At 47.6% G+C, this 10,959-nt stretch overlaps 1 protein-coding gene across 1 annotated transcript; it reads left to right on the top strand.

The window, feature by feature from the left end:
- The first annotated feature begins 160 nt into the window (after window positions 1–160).
- On the top strand, window positions 161–9,946 carry LOC109932320 (nucleus accumbens-associated protein 2-like). Its single transcript, XM_048601582.1, has 3 exons — window positions 161–359; window positions 1,995–2,092; window positions 4,742–9,946. The coding sequence occupies exons 1-3, from the start codon at window positions 286–288 to the stop codon at window positions 5,083–5,085; spliced, it is 516 nt and encodes a 171-aa protein (XP_048457539.1). The 5' UTR covers window positions 161–285; the 3' UTR covers window positions 5,086–9,946.
- Window positions 9,947–10,959: the final 1,013 nt, after the last annotated feature.

Below are 10,959 nucleotides of genomic sequence, written 5' to 3'. Positions count from 1 at the left end.
GGGGGGGGGGGGGGGGGGGGGGGGGGGGGGGGGGGGGGGGGGGGGCATGAGGGTAAGAGTTGGGCAAGAGGAATGCTGGTGTTACATGAATATGTGTAAACCAATGATTTGCGACGATGCATATAGCTGCGTTGTGAGTGTACAGCACAGAATGGCGACCGGAGAGCTGGTGGACAATGGTCTGGGTCTGTGGGGGAAGGAAGTGTTAGGGTGCTCTGCTGATACCTGCTCCTTGCTGCTGTGTAACCTGCAGGTACCAGTGTCTACATCACACGAGCTCAGCTGATGAACTGCCACATCTGTGCGGGTACAAGGCATAAGGTTTTACTCCGGAGGCTACTGGCTGCATTTTTCGATCGGTGAGTAATGAGTTGGTTGTTGTTTGTTCCACCCAAATACTCGGCAATCTCTGTGACCTTTCACAGAAGTGTTTCTGTTGGCCTGCAGCAGGGCTGATAGCTTTGTCTTAGCTGAGGTGGTTTCATCTGATGACTGTACCCACACCTCCACCTTAGCATTAGGTCCATCCTCCAGAGATTGTTAGCACAGTCTGTGTTATCAGGTAGTTTTATATCAACTGTCAGTGTCACAAACCTTCCTCATCTCCCACTTTTTCTATACTGTGTGGGTTTTGTAACTGTTCAGGGTCTCATGGAATTCAGTTCTTTTGTCCATGTTTGAACCAAGGCTCTAAGGCTGTAATGTTTGAACCAAGGCTGTAATGAGGTCAGGAGCTGAGTGGTCCTGGCGGAACCCAAACTGGGCGTCACTGAGCAGGTTATTGCTGAGCAGATGCTGCTTGATAGCACTGTTACTGACAGCTTCCATCGCTTTACTGATGATCGAGAGGAGACTGATGGGGCGGTAATTGGCCGGGTTGGCTTTGTCCTGCTTTTTATGTACAGGATATAGCTGGGCAATTTTCCACATTGTAACTGTAACTGTACTGGAGCAGCTTGGCTAGGGGGAGCGGCAACTTCTAGAGCAGAAGTCTTCAGTACTATTGCCAGAATGTTGTCAGGGCCGTAGCCTTTACAGTATCCAGTGTCTCCAGCCGTTTCTTGATATCACGTGGAGTGAATCGAATTGGCTGAAGACCGGTATCTGTGATGCTGGGGACCACTGGAGGAGGCCGAGATGGATCATCCACTAGGCACTTCTGGCTGAAGATGGCTGCGAATGCTTCAGCCTTATCTTTTGCACTGATGTGCTGGGCCCTTCCATCATTGAGGATGGGGATATTTGTGGAGCCTCTTCCTCCAGTGAGTTGTTTAATTGTCCACCACCATTCGCAACTGGATGTGGCAGGACTGCAGAGCTTCAATCTGATCTGTTGGTTGTGGGATCGCTTAGCTCTGTCTATCACTTGCTGCTTTTGCTGTTTGGCGTGCAAGTAGTCCTGTTTGGTGGCTTCAGATCTCAGACTTCATCTTCAGATATGCCTGATGCTGCTCCTGGCATGCCCTCCTGCATTCTCCATTGAACTGGGTTGATCCCCCTGGTTTGAGGGTAATGGTTGAGTGGAGCATATGCCAGGCTGTGAGGTTGCAGGTTGAAAATTGTTTCTTTGCTTTTATTCATTCTTGAGATCTGGATCATTCTTTGCCTGTGAACTGAGCGACTTGCTCGGCCATCAGTGAACCATGTGTAGGCCTGGAGTCTCATTAGGTCATACTGACCAAGGACAGCAGATGTCCTTGCCAAAAATGCAGTTTATGACAATGACTGAAGGTGGCTTTCTATTGCAGCTTCATTTCACTAATTCAATTTGAGTTCCACCTCTGCAAATGTGGGATTTGATCTCCTGTCCCAGGTTAGTAATCTGGGCATTGCTGGTTCAAGAGTGTTGCCACTGCACTATCCTTCCTGAATTGTTACAGGCGCTAAACAGCAAGGTGAGCCGGGAATGGTGAGTAGAAACCATCGTATGGTTTGGTGGCAGTGTGGCTGTTGATTTTATGAAGTGTAATTCATTATTCATGTGGCCCCAACAGGAACACTCTGGCTAACAGCTGTGGCACTGGAATCCGTTCCTCCCTGTGTGATCCCAGTCGGAAACCTCTCGATAGCAGGATACTCAATGCCATTAAAGGTAAACAAGGAGGGCTGTGGGAGTTTGCGATAGAGAACCGTGGATGGGGGAAGGTGCAGTGAATGGGCCGGAGGGCGTTACGGTGGATTTGGGCCCAAGGCATTCAAAGGTGATGTCACAGATGGGCAGGACGAGGAGTTGGAAGGTGTGAGGCAGAGATCTCCAAGACTTGATTCACACTGAAATTAATTTGTGTTTGAAATTCCGCTGTCACTTCTGGTTCCCCCACTACCTGGTAGATTACACTGCAAACAAAACAGTGCAACAGGACAGGGGCTCCAGAAGCCCACTCTTGCAGTTTCACTGTGTTACAAGGTCCACCTTGTGTTGTTCCAGGAATGGGTTAGCTGCCCTGTGGAGGCGGCCCGTTCCTTAAAGCTGGATAGGAAACAGCCAGCAATCTTCGTCTCTCCTCAGTCAGTAGCTAGGACAGAATTTGAATCTAGCTGCAAAGAGAGACATGCTGCTGAGGTATTTCATCTTGAGCTCATTAGGACCTATGAAAGAATGCCAAAGTTCAAACCATGTCAACAATTTCTGTTGCAGGGGAAGATGGTGCTTACTGATTCTGATTGTCATTTTGGCTTTAACTGACCAAGGTGTTGACATGGAAAAAGAAAGGGCAAACTATAGGCTTCCCAAGCTCCCTCAAAGAAAAAGGAGCAAGACCTGAACATATTCCTTTTGATTGCAGAGAATGACTCCCTCTGTAGGAATGTCTGCCCCTTGTGGCAGATGTAAATGAGCTGCTTGGCTGATGGTCATCAATGAAGAGTTGGTGTATCTGGTGGCACACCCAGATGGAAACTTGTAGCAAAATGTCTCACAAGTACAGCTATTGGTTCTGCAGATGCCAGGCCCCTTTCACTGCTCATACAGGCCTCTTTCACTGCTCATACAGGCCTATTCAATAATACTGAGCAGCAGGGAGAGGAAGGAACACACAGGGTACACAGGCTCCTTGTTGGGGCTAGAGCTCATCAGAACACACCCTCATGCTCGTGAATCGAGGTCTGTGGCTACTTTGGGATATAGGAATGGATGGAGGCCATTCAGCCCCCCTGATCCTGTACCGCCATACAGTTAAATGGTGGCTGATCTGTACCTTGGCTCTCTGGATGAAGAGATATGCTGGGGACTCAGTGGTTAGCACGACCGCCTCACAGCGCCAGGGACCTGGGTTGAATTCCAGCCTCGGGTAACTTCTGTGTGGAGTTTGCACGTTCTCCCTGTGTCAGTGTGGGTCTTCTTGGGGTGGTCTGGTTTCCTCCCACAGTCCAAAGATGTGCAGCTTAGGGTGGATTGGCCATGCTAAATTGTCCATAGAGTCCAGGGAGGTGCAGGCTAGGCGGATTAGCCACGGGAAATGTGGGGTCATGGGGATAGTGTTGGGGTGGGGTGGGGGGAGGTGGTGAGGGTCGGGGGTGCAGGAGTTGGGCCTGGATGGGATGCTGTTCAGAGAGTTGGTGTTTACCAGATGGGCCAAATGGCCTGCCTCCACACTGTAGAGATTCTGTGATTCTGTTCCAAGATCTGATACTGACAGGGTCTGGTTATGCTCTTCCCCATAAGAGGAAGCATTCTGTCTCTCTTCACTCTCATCAAAACCTCTCCGCATTGGAAGGACCTTGATGAGATCACCCCTATGCCTTCTCAATGGAAGAGCCCAGTTTGTCTGCCCTTCACTGATGTGGAAACCGGCACATTGCTGCGATCATCCCTGTAAACCTCCTCAGTTGTAATCTGAATGTTCGCCGTGAAGGCACGGTGCACGCAGAGGGTCTGTAATAACTCTCAGAAAGGATTTGGTCAAGTACCTGAACAAGAGCAATTCAAAGGTCTGCAGGGCAAGAGCGAGCAAGTGGGACAAAGTGGGCAGGTCTTTCAAGAAGTCCGAACAGGCACACTGGGCTGAATGGCCTCCTCTTAAATGGTCTGATTCTACGGCCAGAGTCAGATGAGATGACTTCCACATGAAAGTTTAGGCTAGACTTTAGAAGGTTAAGGGGTGATCTGATCGAAGTCTACAAGATATTAACAAGAAAAGACAGAGTAGATAAACTATTTCCACCACTAGAAAATAGTCCAAGAATTAGGTTCATTTAGGAGAGACATTAGGAAGCACTTCTACGCACAAAGGCTGTTAGAGGTTTGGAACTCTTCCATTAACGGCAGTGAATGTTGGATTGTTAACTAAATCTGTGACAGATAAATATTTGTTAATAAAGATATTAAGGGATATGGGCCAGGGGCAGGTGACTAGTTAAGCCACTGATCAACCATGATCTCACTGGATAGTAGAACAGACTGAAGGGGCTGAATGGCCTACTCCTGTTCCTATCTTCCTTTATTCCTAGAGATCGCACGGTGTTCCCACTCACGTGGGCATTCCAGATCCGGTGGCACTGCTCGGAGAAGAGGGGCATAGTTCTGCTTACTCCCTCTGATGAGTGTTTGCCCTTGATCGATAGCGTTATCAGTGGATCGTGGGATCTTGCTGTGTGCAATTGAGTTGCTGCATTCCAATGGAAACCACACTTCAGGAATATCGAATTAAGTGCACAAATGTTTTAGGACACTCTGTGAGCTTGCGAATGCGGGTGAATGTCAGTCTCTCTCTCGCGCTCTCTCTCTCTCTCTCTTTTGCAGTTTATTGTCAGAACTTTGCCTCGAACTTCAAGGAGAGTGAGATGAATGCCATTGCCGCTGACATGTGCACCAACGCTCGCAGGGTAGTCCGCAAGCACTGGATCCCCAAGCTCAAGCTGATGCTCGCCGAGGGAGATGGCGTCTACCGCTCCGTCATCACCGACGCAGCTTCTGGAAATTTACCGGACGGTACGGCTGGGAACCAGGAGGTGGAGCTGCCGGGAACCGGGCAAAGGCACGAGGCCGCTGGGATGAGAGCTGCTGGCACTGGCCACAGATACGAGACAGGTTTCCCGGAGGGCCTGGAAGATGCCGGGAACAGTATCGTGGAGGCTCCGAACTAATGGCGCCCTGCCAGGCGTTCCCAGCGTAAGAGCCAAGCTCCGCAGGGGAGACAGACTGCCATGTGCGTGGCCTGATTAACTGGGGATGGTTGGTGTGAGCTGGTCAGCTGCTGTGTACTGGGCAGGGAGGAGGGCATCATTGAACCTTGCCCAGGCAATGAACCCTCTCGCTGCTGGGCACCGTAAACTGATTTGGTTCAATGGCAATTGGGGTGATGTGACCATGAGTGTAAATCGAGAGCGGAGAAGCAAAAAGGAAGACTTGCATTTATATAGCACCTTTCCCCTCAGGGCAGCCCAAAGTGCTTCACTGCTGACACAGCACTCTCGGAAGTGTGGCCACTGCGGGGAACGTGGCAGCTAATTTGCGCAGAGCAAGATCCCACGAAACACAGTGTGTGACGCTGACTGTTTGTTCTGCTGTAGTGGCGTTGACTGAGGGATAGGTGTGAGCCTGAGCCCTGCAGAGAGCTCCCCTGCTTTTCAGGTACTGTTCACCTGACAGGGCACCCTGGACCCTGTTTCAGTGTTTAATCTGAAAGCTGCACCTCTGACAATGCAACACTCCCTCAGTGTGGTTCCCATTTAGATAGTGGGACTTGAATTTCTCACACACACATGACTAGCACATTATTAGGCCCGATAGTGCTTCAGTGGACAGGGAGATACTTTGCCACTGAGTTCCGCTCAAAAAAGTCAAGTCCAGAGAGAAAACCCAGATGGAGATTTCTAAAAAGTAATATTTATTCTCTGGGGTGTGGTTAGTTTCTTTTGCATTTGCTGTAACTGTTCCCTAAGCCGAGTGATTTGCTTGACTATTTGAATTGAGAGCCTGCCACATTTGCTTTAGGTCTGGAGTCTCGTGTGGTCCCAACTGGGTAAGGACGGCAGATTTCCTTCCCTAAAGGACCAGAAGTGATCCCGATGGGTCCGTGAGCAATCGATGCTCGTCGCCATGGTCACCGTTACTGAGAGAGGCTTCCAAATTCCCCATGGGTTCCTGACGTCACCAGTTGCTAAGATTTTGAGCCCATTTTCCCAGAACATTCACCTGGGCCTCTGGATTCCTTGTCCAGTGACTGCGCCAGCAACAGTTCAAGCGGCGTGTTGACTGGGCAAAGTTTCATAAGGGAGTCAGTCAACTCCTTGCTCAAACTGCTTGATGGATTGCACGTTTTGTCTCATTACTTTGTATTAGTTGCTACACTGTTTGGCACCCGAAGCTCAGCTCTCCACAGTAAATTACATGCACCATTGAATTCGCAAAGTGCAGTTCCAAATAATCGGTCACTTAACAAAGGTGTGAGTGACTCGCGTGCCATACCCCCTGCCTTTCCCCAGCACACTGTCCTGGTTAGCAGACCTGTATATAACATCGTTACTTTACAAATCCAGGCCATTCAGCCCAACAGTGTTTACGATCCACATTAACCTCCCCTCATTGTTCTTCTGCTAATTCCATCAGTGTATCATTCCACTCCCGTCTCGGGTTTATCCAAATTTCTCCTTTAGATACGTTGTACTGTTTACCATGGGAATGAGTTCCCCTGCTCACTGCACTCTTTGCAAAGAAACTGATTATTCGATACACCCGTGGGTGTCTCCTGTTTGCAGCCCCTAAGTTGGAAGTAAACACTTGTTGGGGTTTTTATTTATACGTGCTCTTGTTTAAGTCTCCCAAAGCAGGAGTTACTTTGGGGATGTGATGGCCACAAGACATTGGAACAGCACTCCACTTTTGGGGAGAGCTGGGTGTTGGTTAGCTCAGTTGGTTGGAAGGCTGGTTTGCGATGCCAGGTGACTCCAACAGTATGGGTTGGATTCCTGCACTGGCTGAGGTTACAATGAAGGTCCCACCTTCTCAAACTCGCCCCTCAGCTGAGGCATGGTGAGCCTCAGGTTAAACCACCACCAGCCGTGTCTCTCTCTCTCTCTCTCTCTCTCTCTCTCTGAGAGAGCTGCTGTGTTGTTCTCTGGAACTTTGGCAACTTTAGCTTTGCAGAGGTTGGAACTGTGTTTGCGACTCTCAAAAATCATGAACGAGTCCAGCGTAGTACTGAGACTACACTGCTGATGTAGCATTAAACTAAGGCCATTTCTGGCTCTTTAATTGACTGATAATAGCAGGTAGTTTGGAAACTAGGCGGATTTGCCTTTGGAGGAGGAGTGGAGGTGTTCACACAGTCAGAGTGAAAGGGTAATTCACGGTATTGCTGTTTGTGGCATCTTGCTGACACAGAGTGGCCCCCATTTTCACCTACAGAATGGCGATGAGCCAATAAAAAGAACGTTGTTGTACTTTAGAGATGTATAAATGCAAGTCTCTGACATACCAGTTGGGAATGCCTTCTGAAATGAGCTTACCATAGTGTTCTCTACTATAAACAGGTCCCGCGTTTGCCCAGTTTCCCACCACCTTCTCGGCTCTGACCACCTTTCTGGGTCTGGCCCTTCCCTTCCTGTCTGAAATACTAACGACTAAATATGTTGCTTCCAAAGCGTCTGTAACCTGACCTGGCACAGTGGGTACTCCAGATGAAACAGGGGCAGGGGAAGAACACTGAATGTTTGGTGGCAGAGGTGGGAAGAATGTGCATTTGGCATTTGCTTGATGGAACGCATTGGCGTCAGTCACTGAAGGCAGCAGGCCTCAGGTTCATTGCATTCCTTTGGGTTGGCACAGCCTCAAGTAACATCAGAGGTACCAGTGGGCACTGGGGTACCCCCCATCGTCATTCGGGAACCTGTTTGGGTATGGAATTTGACAGTGTTGGCCTTGGAGCAGGAAACTTGGAGTATCGCAAATTGGAATGGCTTTTGCTCTCTGTTTCCATGGATGGGCAGTCAGTAGTGATAACGTGTTTGGCAATTAGGAATGTAAATTGTGCTTTAAACCCTGACTTCTGAAGAACGTAAACAGTTTTGGGCTTTGGTGTTTGCAAGACTCTTCACATTCCCTTTGACTGTGGAACATTTGGCCGTAGGGACATGAGTGGGCCCATTCTTTTATAGCAGGTCACTCTGATGGACCATTTCAATCTCGGGCCACTTTACACGACGGGATGCCAGCCCATGCTCTGTAATGAAATGACCCACTAATTGTTAGTGTGACGTTGTAGCTCCTATCGGTGCATGTGTCATTTTAAAGCTGTAACATGTGTAAGTGTACATGTAGCTCCATGCTTCTTGTTTCCATTAGCCTTTCAGTGGTGTCTCCCTGCAGAGAGAGAGAGTTTCATATCGTGGCAGGCAGCCACTGCAAAGTCATAACATCGAGGAGCTTCCAGGATCTTAATTTTGCTTGACACCTGCCATCACCAACCAAAACATGACCTAGAACTTGTTGGTAGCTTTGATCCGATCTATATGTTGCCCAGGTGCTGTGTGCTTGGCCTGAGGTAATGGTCAGCCTGCCTTCCTGCTGTTTGTGCCATAGCTGGAGACGGTGGGCCAGAGCTGGGTTAACCAGTCCCTTCAGGGGACGTCCTCAGTTACCCTCACTTTGTGACATGCCGGACACAAGAGCATATTCAAGCAACAAAGAACATTCATGCGGTACTGGAGGCTCATATGGTCTGGGAGTGAGGAAGTCTTTTATATAGAGCCTTGGTGAGCCCCACAGCTGGATAAGCATGTTCAGTTTTGGTCTCCTTGCATAAGGAAGGATATTCCCTCGTAACAGTGGGAACAACTGAAGTTGGTCGGTGTAGATCCTGAGTTGAAAGAGCTTTCCAAAGAGGCGATCATATACAATGGGCCCGTATTTTGCAGCATTTAGAAGCGTGTCAGCAGATCTGCTAGAAACATCCAGGGTGAGGTAGATGGGAGAGTTCTGTTTCTCCAGCCAGGCCAGATCAGAAACAGGGATCGGAGTCTCGGAAACGGTAACAGCCAGGTGGGATTAGTTTGGGAACGTGGTCAGCATGGACTCGTTGGACTGAAGGATCTGTTTCTGTGCTGTATGATTCTATTAAATATTCATGACTGTATGAGGTGGAATATCTTCATGTGGAAACTTTGGAAAGCTGTACCCCAGAGAGGGCTGTGAAAGCGCAATTATTGTGTACATTCAAGATTTCTGCACACGGAAGGAATCTGAGGGACGGGAAGGAAACGTGGAGTTGAAGTTAAGGACTAGCCATGATGCTTCTGGAGGGCAGAGCAGGCTGGAGCATGTTTACTCTGCTTTTATTACTTAGAATGGGTTGGTTCAGTGAGGAGAGCAGATTTTCTCCCTAATTCAACATCAAGGAGCCATTTCTTTCTGTGACAGGTTTTTCACTGATTATGCATTTGTCTTCAAATGTTTTAAAAATTCCAGTTTTCAAACTGCATTGGTTTCTAACAGGCTAACAGTTCAGTAAAAGAATACAACTGTCATTACCACATTTGAACACTACACAATTAGTTAGAGATGAGTTTAAGCAGATATATTGTTGATTAATAAAATAATTAAATGCTCACTGCACTGATGTTACCTACAGCGTGGTTTCCTGTAGATAAAACATCTGTGTCTGTCTGCAGTGGTGTCTTTGTTGTAATTTTGGAGTCAATTTGCACACAGCCAGTTCCCTTGACAGACAGCATTGTAATAATATTACAGATTTATCGATTGAAAGATCTTGTTCTTCAAGATATTTGACCTGAATGAGCTGTTGTGACCTTGGTTTAATGTCTCAGCCAAAAGGTAGTGTGGTATTCTCTCAGTACTGCACTACACTTGCAGCCTGGGTGATGTGCTGATGTTTCCATTGTCATTGTGAGCTGAGAGCGCTCACGACTGCATCAGATCTGTCATAACTCTGGACCCAGGAGTTGACATTTAGAAGTTTAAGTGCTAATAAATCTTTTACCGTGAGAACCATTTGCAGTCTGGCCTACAATCACTTGGTTGCATTATGAAAATAGATCATTACCTGATCTGGCATCATTCAATTAAATGCTGTGATCAGTGATTGTATGCTAACTATACTTGGTAATCTGTGCCTGAAATTGTATGCTTAATTACTAGCTTCAAGTTACCAGAGTGAGACTGCTGAAGAGATGCAAGTAATTTGGGTGAAGAACCTGCATTTATTTCACAACTCAGGAATGCCCAAACTCGATAAAAGTTTTGGAAATAAAATTCAAATACGGGAGATACTCTGTCTCCTATGAGAGCAATAATGGAGAGAGACATACCAGAGTTAACAGTTCTGTTTCTGTTGAAAGGTCAAACCTAAGTGCTATCTCTGTTGGAGGAATTCTAGCAGCCAGTTTACACTCTAAGTTTGCATAAGCAACAAGGATAGTTACCCCATCAAGTGATTTTTAAGTGGTGGTTGGAAGATGATACGAACCAGGACACAGGAGAATTATCCTGCTTTTCAGATCCTGCTAACAGATGTTTAATGAGAGGAGGAATTCCGTTTCATCCGAAAGACAGAAAATCTAGCTGCCCTAAGGAGAAGGGCTTAGAAACTGCAGTGTGTTGATTGTGTCTTCAAATAGCTATGATTGTATCTGGCGTGAATAAATTACTCTATCTCTACCATAACGTAAAATCCATTAGTATCCCAATGTTGCCATCCCCTAAGTATTACAAAGGCTGATTGCTGCATGTACCAGAGATTCCAGATCAAAATCATGGCCAGACACTGAAATTCAAACTGAACATGAATGCTGCGTTTGGTGATACTGCAGAACATGTGTGTTAGCTCCTGTCAATATGGGAATGTGTATTAATAGATTTGGCTGTGAAGAGGGAGGTGCTTAGGGATGGACTAGGCAAAGGGAGGAATGACATTGGGTGGGTGTGGAGGGGAGATGGCCCCAGTCCCGTTGGATTACTGTTCCACTGCCAACCAAAATCAATACCTTGGCATAACTGTGACT

Source organism: Rhincodon typus, chromosome 10 (assembly GCF_021869965.1).
Source record: "Rhincodon typus isolate 14 chromosome 10, sRhiTyp1.1, whole genome shotgun sequence".
NCBI classification, from domain to species: domain Eukaryota; kingdom Metazoa; phylum Chordata; class Chondrichthyes; order Orectolobiformes; family Rhincodontidae; genus Rhincodon; species Rhincodon typus.
The sequence above is the reverse complement of the archived record's forward strand: the minus strand, read 5'-3'. Positions and strand labels throughout refer to the sequence as shown.